Source organism: Scyliorhinus torazame, chromosome 6 (genome assembly GCF_047496885.1).
Source record: "Scyliorhinus torazame isolate Kashiwa2021f chromosome 6, sScyTor2.1, whole genome shotgun sequence".
NCBI lineage: Eukaryota > Metazoa > Chordata > Chondrichthyes > Carcharhiniformes > Scyliorhinidae > Scyliorhinus > Scyliorhinus torazame.
Window position 1 is genome coordinate 133,308,874 of NC_092712.1, and position 26,387 is coordinate 133,335,260.

The following is a 26,387-nucleotide window of genomic DNA, read 5'->3' on the forward strand; positions in this document are numbered from 1 at the left end:
TCTTCCGAGGTAGTATGGGCTGAGGTTAGAAACATGAAAGGAGAGGTCACCCTGTTGGGAGTCTTCTATAGGCCTCCAAATAGTTCTAGGGATGTAGAGGAAAGGATGGCGAGGATGATCCTGGATAAGAGCGAAAGTAACAGGGTAGTTATTATGAGAGACTTTAACTTTCCAAATATTGACTGGAAAAGATATAGTTCGAGTACATTAGATGGGTCGTTTTTTGTACAGTGTGTGCAGGAGGGTTTCCTGACACAATATGTTGACAGGCCAACAAGAGGCGAGGCCACGTTGGATTTGGTTTTGGGTAATGAACCAGGCCAGGTGTTGGATTTGGAGGTAGGAGAGCACTTTGGGGACAGTGACCACAATTCGGTGACGTTTACGTTAATGATGGAAAAGGATAAGTATACACCGCAGGGCAAGAGTTATAGCTGGGGGAAGGGCAATTATGATGCCATTAGGCGTTACTTGGGGGGGATAAGGTGGAGAAGTAGGCTGCAAGTGTTGGGCACACTGGATAAGTGGAGCTTGCTCAAGGATCAGCTAATGCGTGTTCTTGATAAGTATGTACCGGTCAGGCAGGGAGGAAGGCGTCGAGCGAGGGCACCATGGTTTACCAAAGAAGTGGAATCTCTTGTTAAGAGGAAGAAGGAGGCCTATGTGAAGATGAGGTGTGAAGTTTCAGTTGGGGCGATAGATAGTTACAAGGTAGCGAGGAAGGATCTAAAGAGAGAGCTAAGACGAGCAAGGAGGAGACATGAGAAGTATTTGACAGGTAGGATCAAGGAAAACCCAAAGGCTTTCTATAGGTATGTCAGGAATAAGCGAATGACTAGGGAAAGAGTAGGACCAGTCAAGGACAGGGATGGGAAGTTGTGTGTGGAGTCTGAAGAGATAGGCGAGCTACTAAATGAATATTTTTCGTCAGTATTCACTCAGGAAAAAGATAATGTTGTGGACGAGAATGCTGAGACCCAGGCTAATAGAATAGATGGCATTGAGGTATGTAGGGAAGAGGTGTTGGCAATTCTGGACAGGCTGAAAATAGATAAGTCCCCGGGTCCTGATGGGATTTATCCTAGGATTCTCTGGGAGGCCAGGGAAGAGATTGCTGGACCTTTGGCTTTGATTTTTATGTCATCATTGGCTACAGGAATAGTACGAAGTCTTACAACACCAGGTTAAAGTCCAACAGGTTTGTTTCGATGTCACTAGCTTTCGGAGCGCTGCTCCTTCCTCAGGTGAATGAAGAGGTCTGTTCCAGAAACACATAGATAGACAAATTCAAAGATGCCAAACAATGCTAAGAATGCGAGCATTAGCAGGTGATTAAATCTTTACAGATCCAGAGATGGGGTAACCCCAGGTTAAAGAGGTGTGAATTGTCTCAAGCCAGGACAGTTGGTAGGATTTCGCAGGCCAGATGGTGGGGGATGAATGTAATGTAACATGAATCCCAGGTCCCGGTTGAGGCCGCACTCATGTGTGCGGAACTTGGCTATAAGTTTCTGCTCGGCGATTCTGCGTTGTCGCGGGTCCTGAAGGCCGCCTTGGAGAACGCTTACCCGGAGATCAGAGGCTGAATGCCCTTGACTGCTGAAGTGTTCCCCGACTGGAAGGGAACATTCCTGCCTGGTGATTGTCGCAGCGTCTGCATGGTCTCGCCAACGTACCACGCTTCGGGACATCCTTTCCTGCAGCGTATGAGGTAGATAACGTTGGCCGAGTCGCACAAGTATGTACCGCGTACCTGGTGGGTGGTGTTCTCACGTGTAATAGTGGTATCCATGTCGATGATCTGGCACGTCTTGCAGAGATTGCCATGACAGGGTTGTGTGGTGTCGTGGTCACTGTTCTGAAGACTGGGTAATTTGCTGCACACAATGGTTCGTTTGAGGTTGCGCGGTTGTTTGAAGGCAAGTAGTGAGGGTGTGGGGATGACCTTGGCAAGGTGTTCATCGTCATCAATGACGTGTTGAAGGCTGTGAAGAAGATGACGTAGTTTCTCCGCTCCGGGGAAGTACTGGACGACGAAGGGTATTCTGTCGGTTGTGTCCCATGTTTGTCTTCTGAGGAGGTCGGTCCGGTTTTTCGCTGTGGCGTGTTGGAACTGTCCATCGATGAGTCGAGTGCCATATCCCGTTCGTACGAGGGCATCTTTCAACGTCTGTAGATGTCTGTTACGCTCCTCCTCGTCTGAGCAGATCCTGTGTATACGGAGCGCTTGTCCATAGGGGATGGCTTCTTTAATGTGTTTCGGGTGGAAGCTGGAGAAGTGGAGCATCATGAGATTATCCGTGGGTTTGCGGTAAAGCAAAGTGCTGAGGTGACCGTCCTTGATGGAGACGAGTGTGTCCAAGAATGCAACTGATTTTGGAGAGTAGTCCATGGTGAGTCTGATGGTTGGATGGAACTTATTAATGTCATCGTGTAGTCGTTTCAGTGATTCTTCGCCGTGGGTCCAAAGGAAAAAAATGTCATCGATGTATCTGGTGTATAACATCGGTTGAAGGTCCTGTGCGGTGAGTAGGTCCTGTTCAAACTTGTGCATGAAGATGTTGGCGTATTGGGGTGTGAATTTGGTCCCCATGGCTGTTCCGTGCGTCTGGATGAAGAACTTGTTGTCGAAGGTGAAGACGTTGTGATCCAGAATGAAGCGGATGAGTTGCAGAATTGCGTCTGGAGATTGGCAGTTGTCGGTGTTGAGTACTGAGGCTGTTGCAGCAATGCCGTCGTCATGGGGGATGCTGGTGTAGAGTGCCGAGACGTCCATTGTGACGAGGAATGTTCCTGGTTCAACTAGTCCATGGGTGCTGCGTTTCTGTAGGAAGTCCGTCGTGTCGCGACAGAAGCTGGGTGTACCTTGTACGATGGGTTTCAAGATGCCCTCGATGTAGCCAGAGAGGTTCTCACACAGGGTCCCATTGCCTGAAACGATAGGGCGGCCTGGTGTGTTGGCCTTATGTATTTTTGGGAGGCAGTAGAGATCTCCAATGCGGGGAGTATGTGGGATGAGAGCACGTAGGGTGCTCTGAAGATCCGGATCCAAGGTCTTGATCAGTCTGTTAAGTTGGCGGATGTGTTCCTTGGTCGGATCTGCGGGTTCGCTGTTGGCCTCTTTGGGTCTGTGGAAGAATTCCCGGAGCCTCATTCGCCTGATGAATTCCTCCGTGTCTGCCGCGAGACTGATGGGGTCCATTTTGGTGGTGGTGCAGAAATTAAGCCCTCTGCTGAGGACTTCGATTTCGTCTGGTTGAAGCAGAAACTTATAGCCAAGTTCCGCACACATGAGTGCGGCCTCAACCGGGACCTGGGATTCATGTCACATTACATTCATCCCCCACCATCTGGCCTGCAAAATCCTACCAACTGTCCTGGCTTGAGACAATTCACACCTCTTTAACCTGGGGTTACCCCATCTCTGGATCTGTAAAGATTTAATCACCTGCTAATGCTCGCATTCCTAGCATTGTTTGGCATCTTTGAATTTGTCTATATATGTGTTTCTGGAACAGACCTCTTCATTCACCTGAGGAAGGAGCAGCGCTCCGAAAGCTAGTGACATCGAAACAAACCTGTTGGACTTTAACCTGGTGTTGTAAGACTTCGTACTGTGCTCACCCCAGTCCAACGCCGGCATCTCCACATTACAGGAATAGTGCCAGAGGACTGGAGGATAGCAAATGTGGTCCCTTTGTTCAAAAAGGGGAGCAGAGACAACCCCGGCAACTATAGACCGGTGAGCCTCACGTCTGTAGTGGGTAAAGTCTTGGAGGGGATTATAAGAGACAAGATTAATAATCATCTAGATAGGAATAATATGATCAGGGATAGTCAGCGTGACTTTGTGTAGGGTAGGTCATGCCTCACAAACCTTATCGAGTTCTTTGAGAAGGTGACTGAACAGGTAGACGAGGGTAGAGCAGTTGATGTGGTGTATATGGATTTCAGCAAAGCGTTTGATAAGGTTCCCCACGGTAGGCTACTGCAGAAAATACGGAGGCTGGGGATTGAGGGTGATTTAGAGATGTGGATCAGAAATTGGCTAGCTGAAAGAAGACAGAGGGTGGTGGTTGATGGGAAATGTTCAGAATGGAGTTCAGTTACAAGTGGAGTGCCACAAGGATCTGTTCTGGGGCCGTTGCTGTTTGTCATTTTTATCAATGACCTAGAGGAAGGCGCAGAAGGGTGGATGAGTAAATTTGCAGACGATACTAAAGTCGGTGGTGTTGTCGATAGTGTGGAAGGATGTAGCAGGTTACAGAGGGATATAGATAAGCTGCAGAGCTGGGCTGAGAGGTGGCAAATGGAGTTTAATGGAGAGAAGTGTGAGGTGATTCACTTTGGAAGGAATAACAGGAATGCGGAATATTTGGCTAATGGTAAAGTTCTTTGAAGTGTGGATGAGCAGAGGGATCTAGGTGTCCATGTACATAGATCCCTGAAAGTTGCCACCCAGGTTGATAGGGTTGTGAAGAAGGCCTATGGAGTGTTGGCCTTTATTGGTAGAGGGATTGAGTTCCGGAGTCAGGAGGTCATGTTGCAGCTGTACAGAACTCTGGTACGGCCGCATTTGGAGTATTGCGTACAGTTCTGGTCACCGCATTATTGGAAGGACGTGGAGGCTTTGGAGCGGGTGCAGAGGAGATTTACCAGGATGTTGCCTGGTATGGAGGGAAAATCTTATGAGGAAAGGCTGATGGACTTGAGGTTGTTTTCGTTGGAGAGAAGAAGGTTAAGAGGAGACTTAATAGAGGCACACAAAATGATCAGGGGGTTAGATAGGGTGGACAGTGAGAGCCTTCTCCCGCGGATGGAAATGGCTGGCACGAGGGGACATAGCTTTAAACTGAGGGGTAATAGATATAGGACAGAGGTCAGAGGTAGGTTCTTTACGCAAAGAGTAGTGAGGCCGTGGAATGCCCTACCTGCTACAGTAGTGAACGCGCCAACATTGAGGGCATTTAAAAGTTTATTGGATAAACATATGGATGATAATGGCATAGTGTAGGTTAGATGGCTTTTGTTTCGGTGCAACATCGTGGGCCGAAGGGCCTGTACTGCGCTGTATCGTTCTATGTTCTATGTTTCCCACAAAGTCCAACATGGAAGGATAGCACAAACATTAGACATCACAGAGATCCAAGGTGAGGCCTGCATCAGCTTCAAATTATCTGGTTCTAGGCTCATCACCCACATATCGAATCACTTATTAAATCCTGCAAAAGCCTGTCCCTGTACTCCTTTAGAATACAGAGCACAAGAGACAATGGAGAACCAACACAGTTGCAATGGGCCAAATAGTGCCCATCTATGCTGTATCAATTCTGTGATTCTGTGAAAAGTAAGATTTTTTCATTGGGCAAAAACAACTCTTAGTGATTTTTCAGTGTGCAAATTTTCAGTGCAAATTCATTGGGCGGGATTTACCGACCACCCGCTACGTGTTTCCCGGTGGGGGAGGCGGTCCACTAGCGAGATCTCGTGGTCCCACCTTTGTCAACAGGATTTCTCGTTGACAGAACCCCTCGCCACCCGTAAACCCGTGGGACTGGGATTTCCCACCGGCGTGACTAGCCGATAAATCCCATCCTTTGTTACAGTATTCAATCTAGCATTATACAAATACAATGCAACTTTTGAACTCTTACTTAAATGGCTTTGTTATCCCTATCTTTTACAATGAGTTCTGTCATAATGTGTAATATTTTAAAGATTCTATAAACACTTAAATAGCAAAAAGAAGAAGAAGTTAACGTGCAGGTTCAGTCGGCAGTTAAGAAGGCAAATGCAATGTTAGCATTCATGTCAAGAGGGCTAAAATACAAGACCAGGGATGTACTTCTGAGGCTGCATAAGGCTCTGGTCAGACCCCATGTGGAGTATTGTGAGCAGTTTTGGGCCCCGTATCTAAGGAAGGATGTGCTGGCTTTGGAAAGGGTCCAGAGGAGGTTCACAAGAATGATCCCTGGAATGAAGAACTTGTCGTATGAGGAACGGTTGAGAACTCTGGGTCTGTACTCGTTGGAGTTTAGAAGGATGAGGGGGGATCTTATTGACCTTACAGGATACTGCAAGGCCTGGATAGAGTGGACATGGAGAGGATGTTTCCACTTGTAGGAAAAACTAAAACCAGAGGACACAATCTCAGACTAAAGGGACAATCCTTTAAAACAGAGATGAGGAGGAATTTCTTCAGCCAGAGGGTGTGATGAAACTGTGGAACTTTTTTGCCGCAGAAGGCTGTGGAGGCCAAATCACTGAGTGTCTTTAAGGCAGAGATAGATAGGTTCTTGACTAATAAGGGAATCCGGGATTATGGGGAGAAGGCAGGAGAATGGGGATGAGAAAATATCAGCCACGATTGAATGGCGGAGCAGACTCGATGGGCCGAGTGGCCTAATTCTGCTCCTATGTCTTATGGTTAGGGATAGGGATGCACAAATAATGAGGTAGGAGCAAAATATTTAAAACCTGAAAATATAATAAAGAAATATATTGAAAGAATAATCAGCATGGATATCAGAAGGGAAGTTCATGGTTGACAAACCATTTTAAATTTTTTAAGTAAAAAAAAAAATTCTTTAAAGAAGTAATAGAAAGAGTAGACAAGAGCAATGCAGTGTTTGTGATATATGTCGACTTTTAAAAGACTTACAATTCAAGGTAAATGAGTCACAACCACATGATTTAACGTCAAGACATGTAGAATCGGGGATAAGTGCCAGAAACAGTTAAATAGCAGAAAAATGGTGGTGTTAAAGACTGGCAGAAAAGGGAAAGAGGTGTTCCATTGTTCAGAGACCATTGTTATTCACCGTTTCAAAAATGATTTGGACTCGTGAATTGGAAGTGCTATTTCGAAATTTGCAGATGACAGTAAATGTAATTTTATGCATGGGGTGTATCAGCAGGGATGTGTATGTGGAAAGAATTAACGACAAGGTGGCACTTAAGTGGCAACAGATGGAGATAGTCGATACTAATACTACGCAAAGGAAAATAAAATAGCAAACAAATAGTGCAGAACAGCAGAATTAACCTGCATCTCTGTTAAGAAAACAAAATGATCTCAACAGCCAGTCATAGGCCTGTGTAATTTGTAGCTTGGCTAGAATAAGGCAGCACAGATCGAGGTGTCTGAGAAGATATTTATCTGCCGACAGAAAGGGTCGGGATACTCCTTTTGAGAGACTAAGTGCTGACGCCAGGATAGGGTGTTGTACGACCCTGAAAGCGGCCCTGGTCCTGGAGCAATTCAGGATCCATGAATAGGCTCGCCACGTTGAGCGAGTGCAATTCAAATGCATGACTCCGTCCAATTCACCAGCGAAGGGATTGGCACTCGAGAGGCTGACAAGTTGCAGCCGCATATAAGCACTCCACTCCCCACACACACGCATTCCAGCCAAGAAGAGCAGCATGCAGTTTTGCCAATTCGGAGCTCAAGACCCTGCAGGATGCCATGGAGGCGAGGTGGGGCACCCTGTTCCACAGGTGGGAAAGAGGCTGCCATAGCTGCAGGGCCTGAGCACAGGTGACAGAGGCCATGAGCGTAGTGGGTGCCACCGCCAGGACCGGCTAGCAGTGAATAAAAGGCTACACAACCTCCTCAGGGCGGCCAGCGTGAGTAACCAACACTATGCACCTGGCACCAATCCCCACCCCACACACCTGCCCCGCATACCGCCCTCCCACCCAGAAGGTGACCGAACCCCACCCGCCGGCAGTCTGCTTGCACCCGGTCATGTTCTGTAGACTGGCGGATATGAATGAGGCACTACAGAACATCTAGTTTAAATACTTTATTGTGAAACAACTGCATGATAAAGACACCTAGGATAAATAAAATAATAAACTTCTAACACTAATTAACTATTGTAGAGCTACTGCAAAATACACCTGTCCTCCAACACAACCTACTCCCTACTCCCACAGGGTCACGTAGTGGGTTTACACTGTCACCTAGTGATCGGAGGTCATGTATAACATTATGTACAGAATTGTTTTATGCATATCATCACACACCCATACCGCCCGACATGGGCGGATGCCCTGCACACCCAGGACACTGGCTCCCCACCCCTGTGCTGCCCGTGTGCGACTGCTTCTCAGTGTGCATTACTGTCTCTCTTTCCCGCCCCCTCCCCCCAGGAGAAGACAGCGCACAAACGTAGCGAGAGCAGAGTGGAGGGGGCCCGCCGGACCTACGACACCTCACCGCCATGGAGCGCCATGGAGCGCCAGGCATTGAATCTGGTCAGTGGGCCCAGAGAGCAGACAGTTGCTGCGGTGAAGGCAGCATCAGGGGACCAAGTGAGCCCCCCGCTGAGTTGCGTTGTCCCTATGGCAGGCTGATACCACCCCCTCCCCCCTCCCCACCCCAGCACCCCACCATCTCCACACCACCCCTCCACCTTCCCACCCTAGCAACTCCACCCCACCCCTCCACAACACCAGCCCAGCACTCCATCACCTTTTAAAAAATTAATTTACAGGCTGTAGGCATTGCTGATCCATTCCTAGTTGGCTTCAGAAGGTGGTGGTGGGTTGCCTTCTTGAACCACTGCAGTTCTTGAGGTGTAGGTACATCCACTGTGCTGTTTGGGAGGGAGTTCTAGGACTTTTCCCCAGCAACAGTGAAGGAATGGTGATATATTTCCACGTCAGGGTGGTGAGAGACTTGGCGAGGAACCTACAGGTGGTGGGGTTCCCAGGTATCTGCTGCTCTTAGCCTTCTAAATGGTGGTGGTCGTGGGTTTGGAAGGTGCGGTCTAAGGGACCTTAGTGAGTTACTGCAGTGCATCATGTAGATGGTACACATGGCTGCTTCTGACCATTCGTGGTGGAGGGTTTCAATGTTTGTTGAAGGAGGAGCAATCAAGTGGAGGAGCAATCAAGTGGGCTGCTTTGTCCTGGGTGGTGTGGAGCTTCTTGAGCGTTGTTGGAGCTGCACTCATCCAGGCAAGTGGAGGGTATTCCATTACACTCCTGACTTGTGCCTTGTAGATGGTGGATAGGCTGGGGGGGGGGGGAGCTGAGTTATTCGCCATGGGATTCCTAGCCTTTGATCTGCCCTAGTAGCCACAATATTAATATGGTTAGTCCAGTTCAGTTTCTGATCAATGGTAGCCCCAGGATGACACCTCCATCTCAGCACCCCACCACCTCTACACCACCTCTCCAATACCACCCCCACATGCATTCCTACCATGCGTCATGTCTTGTGTTTTGCGGAATCACTTGGCAACGAGGCAGGCCCTTCTGGTGTCCCCGCCTCCGGCCACAACCCCACAACACATCGACCGACGAGGTAGACCAGACAACGACGCAAGCCCCCAAACCCCGGACTACCAGTCCAGGGATGACATTTACTTTCCATCACAGCTGTCTCCAACACCCTCCACCATCCCAGAGACACCCACCTCAGTTAGGCATTATAGTGAAGTGGCCCCTGGGGCACTATCAGGTGTGGACCAAACACGTGCAGTGGTACATCACGTGGAGGTAGCAACCCCTCAGGAGGCGGACGGTCGGAGGACAGCCCGACCCCAGGGACTAGCTGCCATCCAGATGAGTCACGGGCTTCTGGGAAGGACGATCCCATCGATATGCTAGAGATACAGACACAGAGCCAGGGACGGCATGAGGGGCTGTCAGCAACCATCCAAAACTTGCAGGTGCATTTGGAATAGGCCGACCATGCTGCTACCCAGGCCAAAACTGAATGGATGGCATCCACAGTGGAGGCCTTGGGTGCAAAGGTATCAGCCATGGGTCAAGGCCTGAGATACTCTGTGTGGGCAGTGGCTGAGGCACATTGCAAGGCAGCCCTGTCAGAGGCAGCCCTGTACCCGGGCCACCTGTATATTGTCGGAAAGCTCCAGAGCTTGGCACAGTCACAATGGGTCATGGCTGCGAGCTTCGACGGTATTGCCCAGGCGCTGGCTGACCTCAGCCAGGCACAGAGGGACGTGACACAGACCCTGTGCTCCATGGCCATGAGCATTGAGTACCTGGCCATGACGAGAACAGACCTCCAGGACTGACAGGGTCACCTGGGACATCTGAAAGACTGCCGGCCTGACCAGGCTTGGTCACTCCGGAGGACAGCCATCAAAGGGAATCTAGGTCACAGGGCGAGAATCGCAGCAGGCTACCTCCAGCCCTGATATACAACCTGGGGGCAAACCTAGTTTGAGTGTTAAGGCCCGTAAGGCCAGAAAGCTAGGCATCAGTTAAGTTGTCATGGGTACAGCACGTAGGATAGTGATAGGGGATAGGGCACAAACCTGTAGAAACATGTTCACCTGTTCACAATAAACACCTGATCACAAACGTTCCAACTTGCCTCGGCGCTGTCAGAAGGGTGTGATGTATGGGCTGGGCTGGCTGCAGGCTGGAAAGTGGGGGTGGGGGGGGGGGGGGCATTAGATGTGGGCATAGGACAGGGCAACCAAGTCAGACATCGCATATCGCCCTGCTACCTAGTCCCACCCCTCCCTCCTCCCACTCCTCCCTCCCTATCCACCCCCTCCACCACCAAAAGGTTTCAGTGGGAATGTGTGATGGAATGGCAAGCTTGCATGCAGGGATTACCCAGGCGTACAGTGGAAAGCACCGGAGCTCATCACAGAGCGTGTTATCATCACCATCCATCTCATGGACCAGACCCGCTGTTACTGCCAACCCAGGGCCATTTCCTGTAGTGAGGCAAGTTGGAATCACAGGTGGGTGTGCAGCTGCACGGGGGTGGCGCAAGAAGGGTGAACATGAGAAGGGGGGGTCGGTCGGCAGGGACGGGATGTTCATGCTGCTGTCATTCAGGCCCCCTAGTCAGTGTACCTGGGAGCAATTAGAGTGTCCCATGCATGGTGGTCCTGGCACATCGGACGAGGTCTGGCGTACATCGCCCCTCTGCTGCGCCCAAGAGCCAACCACTCACCCGGGGGTGCACCTCAAATGTGTTGGGAACTGTCGAGTGTACCAGGATGAAGATGTTGATCATGGTGCCTGGGTATCGGGTGCAGAGATGCATGAGGTCACTCACCAGCTGCACGTTCATGGAGTGGTACCCCTTGCGGTTTGTGAAGGGCAGGCCTGGTGCTCATAGGGGAACATGCACCCTGTCAATCACCCCCTGGATCAGGGGCATCCCGGCGATGACGGAAAATCCCAATGCCCGGGCAACCTGTTGGGATTGGGTGAGAGGGAGGTGGGTTGTGGGCGCAAACACTGGCCACGACGGGCAGTCAATCGGGTATGCAGCAAGATGGCTGCCTTGCAGGCTGCAACAATGGCAGTCTGTTCCTAGAAACCCCGGTCCCGGGTAGACACCTGATGCACCATCAAGGGCAGCACGGTAGCACAAGTGATTAGCACTGTGGCTTCACAGCGCCAGGGTCCCAGGTTTGATTCCCCGCTGGGTCACTGTCTGTGCGGAGTTTGCACGTTCTCCCCGTGTCCGCGTGGGTTTCCTCCGGGTGCTCCGGTTTCCTCCCACAGTCCAAAGACGTGCAGGTTAGGTGGATTGGCCATGCTAAATTACCCGTAGTGCCCATAAGGGTTGGGAGGGGTTATTGGGTTGCGGGGATAAGGTGGAAGTGAGGGATTAATGTGGGTCGGTGCAGACTCGATGGGCCGAATGGCCTCCTTCTGCACTGTATGTTCTATGTAATCTATGTAATTACCACGAGACGAGAAAGGTGAAACAATCGAGGCTTTATTACACAAGATGTTGTGCCTCCTGCAGCTGGAACCAGAATGGGAGCAGCGCAGGAGAGCATACACTTTTATATGCTGCCTGCTGGGAGGAGCCAGCAGGCAGGGATTTACTGTGGTACCTGTAATACAGTAGCAGTACCGTAATACATGCAATGTGTTACTCGTGGTGTTTACCACATTCACCCCCTGTTGAAAAAGGAGTCCGGCGGGGATGAAGAAAAACATTACAGATTGAGTCTGTCTGGGGCTCTGACCCTCCGCTGCGATCGCCTCAGTCCTGGTGGTGATGTGGGCGCCGACATGGTCACCTGCGACTCTGGGAGCATGTTGTCCTCGTCTTCGTCACCCCTTAGTGGATCCAGTGAGGGGACGGATCCTGCTGGGGTGGCGGTTGCGGTGAGGTTTGTTGGTGGGCGGGTGTGTGGCGCAGGGGTGAAAGAGGCAACCGGGGGGGGGGGGGAGTGGGAAGGAGTGGTGTCAGGTCGGGGGTTGTGGGTGGGGATCCAGCGGGTGCCAGGTCCCGGACTGAGACTGTGTCCTGTCGCTCGCTGGTGTGTTCCACGTAGGCGTACTACGGGTTTGCATGGAGGAGGTGGACTTTCTCAACCAAGAGATCCGATTAATGGCCCCGCACATGCTTCCGGAGGAGGACGGGTCCAGGGACTGTCAGCCATGTTGGGAGTGAGACCCCGGAGGTGGACTTCCTGGGGAAGGCAAACACACGTTCGTGAGGGGTCTCATTAGTGGAGGCGCACAGGAGCAACCGGATGGAATGGAGTGCATCGGGGAGGACCTCCTACCAGCGGAAGACCGGGAGATTTCTAGACCGAAGGGCCAGCTGGACGGCCTTCCAGACCGTCCCGTTCTCCCTCTCCACCTGCCCGTTTCCTCGGGGTTGTAGCTGGTCGTCCTGCTCAAGGCGATGCCCTTGCTGAATAGGAACTGACGCAGCTCATCACTCATGAAGGAGGACCCCCGATCGCTGTGGATGTAGGTGGGAAAACCGAACAGAGTGAAGATGCTGTGCAGGGCTTTGATGACCGTGACAGAAGTCATGTCGGAGCATGGGATGGCAAAAGGGAACTGGGAGTACTCAGCAGTTACGTTGCGGAAGTACACGTTGCGGTCGGTGGAGGGGAGGGGCCCTTTGAAGTCCATGCTGAGGCGCTCAAAGGGGCGGGAGGCCTTCACCAGGTGCGCTCTATCTGGCCGGTAGAAGTGCGGTTTGCTCTCTGCGCAGACTTGGCAGTCTCTGGTTACGGTCCTGACCTACTCGGTGGAGTAGGGCAGGTTGCAGGCCTTGACAAAATGGAAGAACTGGGTGACCTCCTGGTGGCAGAGGTCATTGTGGAGAGCCCGGGGTCGGTCCACTTGTGCACTGGCACATGTGCCGCGGGATAGGACTTCAGGGGGCTCATTGAGCTTCCCCGGGCGATACAGGATCTCATAGTTCTCGGTGGAGAGTTCGATCCTCCACCTCAAGATCTTGTCATTTTTGATCTTGTCCCGCTGCGTGTTGTTGAACATGAAGGCAACCGACCGTTGGTCAGTGAGGAGAGTGAATCTCCTGCCGGTCAGGTAATGCCGCCAATGTCGCACAGCTTCCACAATGGCCTGGGCCTCCTTTTCGACAGAGGAGTGCCGAATTTCGGAGGCATGGAGGGTGCGGGAAAAGAAAGCCACGGGTCTGCCTGCCTGGTTGAGGGTGGCGGCCAGAGCTAAGTCTGATGCATCGCTCTCCACCTGAAAGGGGAGGGTCGACTACGTGCATCGTGGCCTTGGCGATGTCCTCAGCCGTCAGGGTAAAATCAGTGGACTTAATGAGTGGGCGAGCCTTGTCCGCATAATTAGGGACCCACTGGGCGTAATATGAGAAAAACCCCAGGCATCGTTTCAGGGCCTTGGGGCAGTGGGAGAGGGGGAGATCCATGCGGTCGGAGTCGGGCCCTAGGACTCAATTTTTCACTACGTAGCCAAGGATGGCTGAGCAGTTGGTGCGGAACACGCATTTCTCCTTATTGTAGGTGAGGTTATGGAGTTTGGCGGTATGGAGGAATTTTTGGACATTTGCGTCGTGGTCCTGCTGATCGTGGCCGCAGATGGTGACGTTATCTAGGTACAGGAAGGTGGCCCGCAGCCTGTACTGGTCAACCATTCGGTCCATCTCTCGCTGGAAGACCGAGACCCCATTGGTGACGCCGAAGGGAACTCTAAGGAAATGATAGAGGCGGCCATCTGCTTCGAACGCTGTGTATTGGAAGTCCTCCGGGCGGATGGGGAGCTGGTGGTAGGCGGACCTCAAGTCTACTATGGAGAAGACTCGATACTGCGCAATCTGATTGACCATATCAGATATGCGTGGGAGGGGATACACGTCGAGCTGCGTATACCGGTTGATGGTCTGTCTGTAGTCAATGGCCATCATGTGCTTCTCCCCAGTCTTCACTACCACCCCTTGAGCTCTCCAGGGGCTGTTACTGGCCTCAATGATCTCCTCCCGCAGAAGCCGTTGGACCTCCGACTTGATAAAGGCCCTGTCCTGCGCACTGTGCCGTCTGCTCCTAGTGGCGACGGGCTTGCAGTCCGGTGTGAGGTTTGCAAATAGTGAAGGTGGATCGACCTTAAGGGTCGTGAGGCCGCAGACGGTGAGGGGGGGGCAGGGGTCCGCCGAATTTCAAAGTAATGCTTTGGAGGTGGCATTGAAAATCAAGGCCTAGTAACAGGGCAGCACAGAGGTGGGGGAATACGTAGAGCCTGAAGTTGCTGAACTCTACGCCCTGAACGGTGAGGGTCACGACACAGTACCCCCGGATTTCCACGGAATTGGATCCGGAGGCCAGGGAGATTTTCTGGGTGATGGGGAGTACCGGGAGGGAGCAGCGCCTTACCGTAGCAGGGTGGATGAAACTCTCTGTGCTCCCCGAGTCAAAGAGGCAGGTCGTCTCGCGCCCGTTGATCTTCCCCGTCATCGTAGCGGTCGCGAGGTTGTGGGCTGAGACTGATCCAAGGTGATGGAGGTGAGCTGCGGCAGATGTTGGGAGATCCCGGGCTGATCAGTGGTGGCGGAGGTATCAGTGGGCAGCGAACGGCCAGACGAGCAGGAGTCCTGAGGCGCGGTCCAAAATGGGACCGAAGATGGCGGCGCACACGTGGCGCACATGGCGGGCAGCATCAAAGATGGTGGCACCCATGGGCCGCACGTGGCTTGTGGTGAAGAAGATGGCGGCGCCCCTGGATCACACGTGGAGGGTGCAGCAATGCCGGGCTTAGAAACAGTGGCGACCAACCGGGCCTGGCAAACGGAAACAAAGTGGCTCTTCTTCCCGCACCCGTTGCAGATCGCGCTCCGCGCCGGGCAGCGCTGCCTGAGATGTTTGCTCTGGCCACAAAAATAACACTTGGGGCCCCCTCGGAGTTGGCTGGCTGCCGCGTGGCGCAGGCTTGAGGTGAGCTCGAGTCAGCAGCTGGTGGGGCCCACGGTGCCCATGAGGGTGCCGCGCCATCGGAGGTGTAAGCCTCCAGATCACGGGAGGCCACTTATTTTTTTAAAATAATATTTATATTCAATTTTAGCAAATTTTCAACAAAACACCCCCCCTTACAGAAAAAAAAAGCATAAAACACACAGATCAACATCGTACACTTATATTGGATTGGATTTGTTTATTGTCACGTGTACCGAGGTACAGTGAAAAGTATTTTTCTGCGAGCAGCTCAACAGATCATTAAGTACATGAGAAGAAAAGGGAATAAAATAAAATACATAATAGGGCAACACAACATATACAATGTAACTACATAAGCACCGGCATCGGATGAAGCATACAGGGTGTAGTGTTAATGAAGTCAGTCCATAAGAGGGTCATTTAGGAGTCTGGTGACAGTGGGGAAGAAGTTGTTTTTGAGTTTGTTTGTGCGTGTTCTCAGACTTCTGTATCTCCTGCCCGATGGAAGAAGTTGGAAGAGTGAGTAAGCCGGGTGGGAGGGATCTTTGATTATACTGCCCGCTTTCCCCAGGCAGCGGGAGGTGTAGATGGAGTCAATGGATGGGAGGCAGGTTCGTGTGATGGACTGGGCGCTGTTCACGACTCTCTGAAGTTTCTTGCTGTCCTGGACCGAGCAGTTGCCATACCAGGCTGTGATGCAGCCCGATAGGATGCTTTCTATGGTGCATCTGTAAAAGTTGGTAAGAGTCAATGTGGACATGCCGAATTTCCTAAGTTTCCTGAGGAAGTATAGGCGCTGTTGTGCTTTCTTGGTGGTAGCGTCAACGTGGGTGGACCAGGACAGATTTTTGGAGATGTGCACCCCTAGGAATTTGAAACTGCTAACGATCTCCACCTCGGCCCCGTTGATGCTGACAGGGGCGTGTACAGTACTTTGCTTCCTGAAGTCAATTACCAGCTCTTTAGTTTTGCTGGCATTGAGGGAGAGATTGTTGTCGCTACACCACTCCACTAGGTTCTCTATCTCCCTCCTGTATTCGGACTCATCGTTATTCGAGATCCGGCCCACTATGGTCGTATCGTCAGCAAACTTGTACATGGAGTTAGAACCAAGTTTTGCCACACAGTCATGTGTGTACAGGGAGTAGAGTAGGGGGCTAAGTACGCAGCCTTGCAGGGCGCCGGTGTTGAGGACTATTGTGGAGGAGGTGTTGTTGTTCATTCATACTGATTGTGGTCTGTTGGTCAGAAAATCGAGGATCCAGTTGCAGAGTGGGGAGCCAAGTCCTAGGTTTTGGAGCTTTGATATGAGCTTGGCTGGGATTATGGTGTTGAACGCGGAGCTGTAGTCAATAAATAGGAGTCTAATGTAGGAGTCCTTGTTTTCGAGATGCTCTAGGGATGAGTGTAGGGCCAGGGAAATGGTGTCTGATGTGGACCGGTTGCAGCAGTATGCGAATTGCAGTGGATCAAGGCGTTCTGGGAGTATGGAGGTGATGCGCTTCATGATCAACCTCTCAAAGCACTTCATTACGACTGAAGTCAAGGCCACTAGTCAGTAGTCATTGAGGTACGTTGCCTGGTTCTTCTTTGGTACCGGTATGATGGTGGTCTTCATGAAGCAGGTGGGGACCTCGGAGTGGAGTAGGGACAGGTTAAAGATGTCCATGAATACCTCTGCCAACTGGTCCGCGCAGGCTCTGAGTGCACGACCAGGGATCCCGTCTGGGCCCGTCGCCTTCCGAGGGTTCACTTTCAGGAACGCCAATCTGACTTCGGAAGCTGTGATGGTGGGTATGGGTGAATTATGGGCTGCTGGGGCACTCGCCAGCGGATTGTTGGTTACCTGCTCGAACCGAGCATAGAATGCATTGAGTTCATCGGGGAGGGGTGCGCTGCTGCCAGAGATACTGTTCAGCTTCGCTTTGTAGCCCGTTATGTTGTTTAGTCCTTGCCACAACCGCCGAGAGTCTGTCTGTGACTCTAGCTTGGTTTGATATTCTCTCTTGGCATTCCGGATGGCTTTGCCGAGGTCGTACCTGGGTTTCTTGTACAGGTCAAGGTCGTCTGCCTTGAACGCTTCAGATCTGCCCTTCAGTAGGGAGTCAATCTCACGATTGAGCCATGGTTTCCGGTTGGGGAACGCATGCACTGCTTTCTTTGGCATGCAGTCGTCCACACATTTGCTGATGAAGTCTGTGACGGTGGTGGCATACTCATTTAAGTTGCTCACTGAGTTCTTAAATATGGACCAGTCCACTGTCTCTAAACAGTCACGTAAGAGCTCTTCTGTCTCCTCGGACCAGCACTGCACAACCTTCTTAGCTGGATTCTCCCACTTGAGTTTCTGCTTGTATCGCTTGAGTTTCTGCTTGTATGCGCTACGTGAAGAACCTTAAATTGTATCAGGCTCAGCCTGGCGCAATAGGAGGAAGAATTAACCCTACCCAGGGCATCAGCCCACAGACCCTCATCTATCTCCTCCCCAAGCTCCTCCCCCCATTTACCCTTTAGCTCCTTCACCGAGGTCTCCTCCTCTTCCTGCATCTCCTGATAGACCGCCTAGACCTTGCCTTCTCCAACCCACACCCCCGATAGCACCCTATCTTGAAGCTTACGTGCTGGAAGCAGCGGAAATTCCCTCACCTGCCGACGCACGAACGCCCTCACCTGCATGTACCTGAAGGCGTTTCCGGGGGGCAGCCCAAATTTCTCCTCCAGCGCCCCAAGGCTCGCGAACATCCCATCTATAAACAGATCCCCCATTCTTTTAATTCCTGCCCGATGCCAGCTCAGAAACCTCCCATTGATTCTCCCGGGACAAACCAATGGTTCTCTCGGATCGGGGACCAAACCAAGGCCTCTACCTCACCCCTGTGGCGCCTCCACTGCCCCCAAATTTTCAGAGTCGCCGCCACCACCGGACTCGTGGTGTACCTTGTCGGCGGGAGCGGCAGCTGTGCCATCACCAGCGCTCTCAGACTCGTGCCCACACAGGACGCCATCTCCAGCCTCTTCCACGCTGCCCCCTCCCCCTCCATTACCCACTTATGGATCATCGTCACATTGGCAGCCCAGTAGTACCCACATAGATTGGGCAACGCTAGCCCTCCTCTGTCCCTGCTACGCTCCAGAAACACCCTTTTTACCCTCGGGGTCTTACTCGCCCACACGAATCCCATGATGCTCCTGCTGACCCGTTTAAAAAAGGCCTTAGGGATCAGGATGGGAAGACACTGGAACACAAAGAGGAACCTCGGAAGGACCGTCATTTTCTCCGACTGCACCTACCCACCATCGACAGTGGCAACCCATCCCACCTTTTAAACTCCTCCTCCATCTGCTCCACCAGCCACGTCAAATTGAGCTTGTGCAGGGCCCCCCAACTCCTAGACACCTGGAACCCCAGATACCGAAAGCTCCTTTCCGCCCTCTTCAGCGGAAGCTCGTCTATCTCCCTTCCCTGGTCCCCTGGGTGTATCAGAAAGAGCTCACTCTTCCCTATGTTACGCTTATATCCGTAAAAGTCCCAAACTCCCTGAGGATCCGCATAAACCTCTGGCATCTCCTCCACTGGGTCCGCCACATACAATAACAGGTCATCGGCATACAGCGACACACGGTATTCCTCTCCCCCCAGACCCAGTCCCCTCCAGTTCCTGGACTCCCTCAGTGCCATAGCCAAAGGCTCAATTGCCAATGCGAACAACAAGGGGGATAGGGGACACCCCTGCCTCGTCCCCCGGTACAGCTGAAAGTATTCCGACCTCCGCCGGTTCGTGGCCATACTCGCCACCGGGGCTTCATAAAGTAGCGTAACCCAACTGATGAACCCCTACCCGAACCCAAACCTCCTCAGCACTTCCCAAAGACATTCCCACTCCACCCTATCAAAGGCCTTCTCCGCGTCCATAGCCGCCACTACCTCCACTTCCCTCTCCACTGCAGGCATCATAATTACGTTGAGGAGCTTCCGCAAATTGGTGTTCAACTGCCTACCCTTCACAAATCCTGTCTGGTCCTCGTGAATCACCCCCGGGTCACAGTCCTCAATTCTGGTAGCCAGCACCTTCGCCAGCAACTTCGCGTCCACGTTGAGGAGAGAGATTGGCCTGTACGACCCACAGTGTAATGGGTCCTTGTCCCGTTTCAAGATCAACGAGATCAGCGCCCTGGACATTGTCGGGGGCAGGGCCCCCCCCCCCTCCCTCGACTCATTGAAAGTCCTCACTAGTAGTGGGCCCAACAGGTCCATGTACTTCCGGTAGAATTCCACCAAGAACCCATCCGGCCCCGGGGCCTTCCCTGCCTGCATGCTCCCCAACCCCTTAACCAGCTCCTCCAGCCCAATCAGTGCCCCTAGCCCAACCACCTGCTCCTCCTCCACCCTCAGAAACCTCAGCCGATCCAAAAATCGGCGCATCCCCCCTCTCCGTCGGGGGCTCAGACCTATACAGCTCCTCATAAAAGTCCCTGAATACCCCATTTATTCCCACCGCACTCCGCACCATGTTCCCCCCTCTATCCCTAACTCCCCCAATCTCCCTCGCTGCCTCCCGCTTCCGAAGCTGATGTGCCAACATCCGGCTCGCCTTCTCCCCATATTCGTACACCGCCCCTTGCGCTTTCCTCCACTGCACCTCTGCCTTCCTGGTAGTCAACAGGTCGAATTTGGCCTGGAGGCTTCGTCGCTCCTTGAGTAATCCCTCCTCGGGGACCTCTGCATACCTCCTATCCACCCTTAATATCTCCCCCACCAATCTCTCCCTCTCTCTCCTCTCCTTCCTCTCCTTGTGGGCCCTAGTGGAGATTAGCTTCCCCCTGACAACTGCCTTCAGCGCCTCCCAGACCACCCCCACTTGCACCTCCCCATTGTCGTTAGCCTCTAAATATCTATCAATGCACCCCCGGATCCGCCTGCTCACCTCCTCATCCGCCAACAGTCCCACATCGAGGCGCCACAGCGGGCGCTGGTCCCTCTCCTCCCCCAACTCCAGCTCCACCCAATGCGGGGCATGGTCTGAGATGGCTATGGCCGAATATTCCGTGCCCTCCAGTCTCGGGATTGGTGCCCTACTCAGATGAAAAAATCTATCCGGGAGTAAGCTTTATGGACTTGGGAAAAAAAGGAAAATTCCCTGGCCCCTGGCCTGGCAAACCTCCAGGGGTCCACTTCCCCCATCTGGTCCATAAACCCCCTAAGCACCTTGGCCGCCGCTGGCCTCTTACCCATCCTGGACCTGGAGCGGTCCAATGCTGAGTCCAACACCGTGTTGAAGTCCCCCCCCCATTTTCAAACTCCCTGTCTCCAGGTCCAGAATCCGACCCAACATGGGCCTCATGAATCCGGCATCGTCCCAATTCGGGGCGTATGCATTCACTAGTACCACCCGCACCCCCTGCAGCTTGCCACTCACCATCACGTACCGACCTCCATTATCTGCCACGATGTTTAGCGCCTCAAACGACACCCGCTTCCCCACCAAGATCGGCACACCTCGGTTCTTCGCGTCCAACCCCGAGTGGAAAACCTGCCCTACCCACCCCTTTCTCAGCGTAACCTGATCTGCCATCTTCAAATGCGTCTCCTGGAGCATGACCACATCTGCCTTCAGTCCCTTCAGGTGCGCGAACACAGGGGCCCTCTTTACCGGCTCGTTCAGGTCTCTCACATACCACGTTATCAGCCAGATCAGGCCCCCCCCCCCTGCCGACTAGCCATCTCCCTTTCTAGGCCAGCCACATGCCCGCGTCTCCCGCACCCTCCATCCCCCCAGGCGTGGAGCCCCGCCCCGACTCCAGCTCCCCTTTGGCCAATGCAGCAGCAACCCAATTCCCCTCCCCTTCCCCCCCCTCCTCCCCCCAGCTAGGTCCCTCCCTATCTGTATTGCTCCCCCCATGGCACTCCCAAAAGTCAGCTGACTCCTGCTGACCCCGGTCTCTCCCGCCAGTCCGTCGACCCCCCAGTGTGAGAATCTCTCCTCCCCCTCCTGGCAATCAGCATGCGCTCCTCTCCAACACCGCCCTTCCCCCCCCCCCCGGCCATGCCCCCTTCCGTCCCGAGTGCGGGAAAAAGCCCGCGCTTTCCACCAAGCCGGCCCCGCCCTTTCTGACGCAGCTCCTTTTTGCGGCCTTATCTCACCCCCCCCCCTCCTCGGGCCTCCCATCCCCCCCCCCCCCCCACCTCCCCGGCGGGGCCCCATCCTTCCAACCACCAACACCTACACTCTCAAACAACCCCCACATCGAACCATTTACTCAACCCCACCCAGCACCAAAGAAAACAGAACAGAACATCCCCCAAAACACAATAACCCCCCCCTCGACGCCCCCTTCCAACAAACCTTCAGTCCGTGTCCAACTTTTCAGCCTGGATAAATGTCCACGCCTCCTCCGGCGTCTCAAAGTAATGGTGTCGGTCCTTAAATGTGACCCACAGTCGCGCCGGCTGCAGCATCTCGAATTTCACTCCCTTCCGATGCAGAACCAGCTTAGCCCGGTTGTACCCGGCCCTCTTCTTGGCCACCTCCGCGCTCCAGTCCTGATATATACGGATCTCTGTGTTCTCCCACCTACTGCTCCGCTCCTTTTTAGCCCATCTCAGGACACACTCCCTGTCCACAAAGCGGTGGAACCGCACCAATACCGCCCGCAGCGGCTCGTTGGCCTTGGGCCTCCTCGCCAGGACTCGGTGAGACCCATCCAGCTCCAGGGGCCTCGGGAAAGCTCCTACGCCCATCAGCGTGTTCAGCATCGTGACCACGTATGTTCCAGCATCTGACCCCTCCACTCCCTCCGGGAGACCCAGAATCCGAAGGTTCTTCCTCCTCCACCGATTCTCTATGTCTTCAAACTTTTCTTGCCACTTCTTGTGCAGCGCCTCGTGTGCCTCCACCTTCACTGCCAGGCCCAAGATCTCGTCCTCGTTCTCCGAGGCCTTTTGCCGCACCTCCCGGATCGTCGCCTCTTTGGTCTTCTGGGTCTCGACCAGCTTATCGATCGATGCCTTCATCAGCTCCAGCAGCTCTGCCTTCAGGTCCGCAAAACAGCGCTTGAGGAACTCCTGCTGCTCTTGCGACCATTGCACCCACGCTGCCTGGTCTCCACCCGTCGCCATCTTGGTTCTCCTCCCTCGCACTTTTCGCTGCACCAAAATCACTTTTTTCTATGCTCCACTCCTGGTCCAGTCCATACAGTGCCGGGGGAATCGTATTGTCGCCTTCCCACACTGGGAACCATCAAACAAATGCTGCTGGGGCCGCTAAAAAGAGCCCAAAAGTCCGTTTCTGACGGGAGCTGCCGAACGAGCGACTTAGCTCAGCATAGCCGCAATCGGATGTCGGGGAGGCCACTTCTAGTGAGTTAGCAAGCTGCCTCGTCTCTGCAAGATCTAGCGTACCCCCTTCCAATAGTCGCTGGCGAACGTACGTAGACTTCATGCCCGTGACATAAGCCTCTCTGATTAATAGTTCGGTGTGTTGGACTGCCGAAACTGCCTGGCAGTCACAGTTCTTACCGAGAATCTGTAGAGCCCGCAAGAAATCGTCCAGAGTCTCCCCCGGGAGTTGCCATCTCGTGGCCAGGAGGTGGCTGACGTACACTTGATTCACCGACTTAATGTAATGTCCCTTAAGTAGCGTCATCGCTTCTGTGTAGGTGGGCGCATCCCGGATGAGGGGACAAATTTCACGGCTCACCCGTGAATAGAGGACTTGGAGCTTCATTGGGTCCGAGAAGTCTTCAGTGGCTGCTCTGAGGTAGCCTTCGAAGCAGGCTAGCCAGTGGTCGAAGGTGGACGTGGCGTTGGCTGCGTGAGGGCTCAGCTCCAGGCGATCAGGCTTGATTAAGATGTTCATCTTTTAAAATCTTGTGCAATAAATTGATGTAACGTCAATTACCACAAGATGAGAATGATGAAACAATCGAGGCTTTATTGCACAAGATGTTGTGCCTCCTGCAGCTGGAACCAGAATAGGAGCAGCGCAGTAGAGCATACACTTTTATACACCGTCTGCTGGGAGGAGCCAGCAGGCTAGGATTTACTGTGGTACCTGTAATACATGGGCAGTACCGTAATACATGCAATGTGTTACTTGTGGTGTTTACCACAACACCCCAACCTCACGGCCCATGCTCTGGTCAGCCCCTGCTACTCACCCCGCACCTGGCAGATGCTCCCCCAAGCCTGCCCAACCAGCAGCAGGACCAACAGCCCACAGTCGCGCCTCTGGGAACATGTCTTACTTCCTCACTCTCCCTCAGCAGCCACAGCGCTATCTCCCGATTTTAAATACCACAAGTGAACCTCGCCATCAGTAATTCCTCCTGATGGAGGCAGAGCATCACGGGAGACCCGGAGAACACCGGGGGGCGGGCCCATTTATGATACGCCAGCGACATTTACTGTACAATTTGCATGGCTACGCTGGCGTGCAGCGTAGAACGCATTCACACTGCTGTCGAGGGTCTGAAGCATGGCATTCCATTGGGCAACCAGCACCGGCCTCGATTTTCACCTCAAACTTGATTCTCTGCCCAATAGCGTTTCATGATTCCGGGGTCGCTGGACGGAGAATCCCACCAAAGGTAATTTTGCTTTTCCCCCACACAAAGTGAAAAAAGTTTCAGCATCTTCAAAACTGCTGTCATTGACTAAATTCATTACCTTGGAAAGAAGGTACAACATAACCACTCTCATATAGTTAGCCCACTGAGCGAGTGATTAAATGCACTGTAGTCTGCAACAATAAAAAATAAACAATGTTCAAGGTCTCATTTATGTTGAATTAGTTGATCAATCAGCAGTTTATTTGTTTCAATTAGCCTCAAGACTGCTCGACTAAATACGAAGGGCCAGCTACTTGTTGTCTTGACGAGAATAGTCATCGAAAGAAAGAGAATTTATGTAGCAACTTTCACAACCTTAAAATGTCTCAAATTACTTTGAAGCCAATGAATAACTTTTGAAGTGTAATCATTGCATAATGTCGGAAACAAGACAACCTATTTTCACATCACAAGGCTCCACAAATTATTGGCCAGAGTACTAGAAGGAATGCCCGTGCTTATCTTTGAGTGAGTGCATAGGATCTTTATATCGACCTGAAAAGGCAAACAAAGCCTCAATTTAAAATCCCATCTGAAAACTCTACCTCAGATAATGTTGTCCTCCCGCAACAATGAACTAGAGCATCAGTTTGGAATTTGTGCTGAAGTCCTTGACTGGGGCTTGAATTTAGAACCATCCAAATGAGAGGAAAGAGTGCTTCAAACTGAACCACAGCTGACACAACAGAAAGGAAGTGAATAATCAATGTAATGTGTGAAGACCTTTACACCATTTGGAAAGAAAAAGATTTGTGTCGAGGACTGTGCTGCCTGTATTTGAAGTATTAATACTTGTTCCTTATTTTTCCTTCCAGGGTAATCTGAGCTTCTCCTGTATGGAATCTCGTGCCGTTCCTGTGTTTTTCAATAGCAGCAGTTACCTGCTGCTGCCTGGGCACATGAACCAGGATTTGTTTTCAGTCAACTTTATGTTTCGGACATGGAACCCCAACAGTCTACTCTTATTGAGCAGATTTGCCCCGGGCTATGGAATGGTGGAGATTGACCTCAGTGATGGAAAAGTCAGCATTAGCATCAGCGTCAACCAAACAAAGATGAACAGCATCGAGATGTCTGCAGGTATGTGTGAACCAAATAAACAGTTGAAATCTTCACCTAAGCTTTGGGAAGTATGAGAATCACAGAAGAGACCTCCTCAATGAAAATTAAAGAATTCTCATTCATTTTAATATTCCATTTTTATGTTTTCTTTTGCTTTTTACTTTCGGAACTGATGCACGATCAATGACCACGAAAGCGAGGTTGTAGTCCAACTGAAGGCTTTAATAAGCTAGATGTTTCCCCCAGCAGCTTAGGTACAGAATGAAGGCTGCTGGGGCGGCACGGGCTCTTATACCACGCTTCGCAGGGCGGAGCTACCATACATCCTAACCAATAGAAAGCATACAGTTTCCACCAATGGTGCTCCAGCCTATCAGGTACCGTAATACCTCTAATACCACATTCACCCGCTGTTAAAAAAAGAGTCCGGCGGGGGTGGTGGACTGATACTACAAACATGGCAACGTGGTAGAATTAGTTACGGAGGTACCGTAAAACCTCCGTACAGCGTTTTGTAACTATTTAAAATTCTGATAGCTATTTACAATTGATGATTTAAATTTACAGTTTACAGTTTACAATTTAAAATTAAGCAATCAGTTGATCGGGGGCCCTCGTCGTCCTCTGTGATCGTCGGAGCTTCGGTGGTGACTCCAGTGGAGGCTCGGGCGTCTGTGACTCCGGGAGCATGGCTTCGATCTCCATGGCAGCTTCGGCACCCCTAGACGGTGCTGGTGGGGAAAACGGTTGACCTGGGAAGGGAGCGCCTGAGGGGTGCGTCGGTGTGTGGGGGGGGCCTAGACGAGGCCGGTGGAAGGACCGATCCTCCTGTAAGGTGCCCCGGTGGAGGGGTGGGTGGGACTGGTGGCTGGGGTGTGCATGGGGCTCCAGCGGGCGCCAGGTCTCGTAGGGAGACCGTATCTTGTCGGCCGTCGGGGTACGCCACGTAGGCGTACTGGGGGTTAGCATGGAGCAGATGGACCCTCTCGACCAACGGGTCCGACTTTTGCGCCCGCACGTGTTTTCGGAGCAGGATGGGTCCGGTTGCTGCCAGCCAGGTCGGGAGCGAGGTCCCAGAGGAGGACTGCCTGGAGAAGACAAGGAGACATTTGTGAGGTGTCTGGTTGGTGGTGGTACAAATGAAGTACTGGGGGTTAGCATGGAGCAGATGGACCCTCTCGACCAACGGGTCCGACTTTTGCGCCCGCACGTGTTTTCGGAGCAGGATGGGTCCGGTTGCTGCCAGCCAGGTCGGGAGCGAGGTCCCAGAGGAGGACTTCCTGGGGAAGACAAGAAGACATTTGTGAGGTGTCTGGTTGGTGGTGGTACAAAGCAGCGACTGGATGGAGTGGAGGACTTCCTGCCAGCGGGAGACTGGGAGGTTCCTGGACCGTAGGACCAGTAGGACAGTCTTCTAGACCATTCCGTTCTCCCTCTCTATCTGTCCATTACCCCGGGGGTTGTAACTGGTCGTCCTGCTCGAGGCGATGCCCTTGCTGAGCAGGAATTGACGCAGTACGTCGCTCATAAAGGAGGACCCCCTAT

The 26,387-nt window shown here is 52.4% G+C and overlaps 1 protein-coding gene across 1 annotated transcript in view; it reads left to right on the top strand.

Annotated features, from left to right (window-relative positions):
- The window catches only part of cntnap2a (contactin associated protein 2a), a 2,812,093-nt gene that overhangs the window by 1,174,623 nt on the left and 1,611,083 nt on the right, over positions 1-26,387 (top strand). Inside the window, exon 8 of the mRNA XM_072508818.1 lies at positions 24,596-24,860. Within this exon, the coding sequence (XP_072364919.1) occupies positions 24,596-24,860 (265 nt within the window). The remainder of the gene's footprint in view (positions 1-24,595; positions 24,861-26,387) is intronic.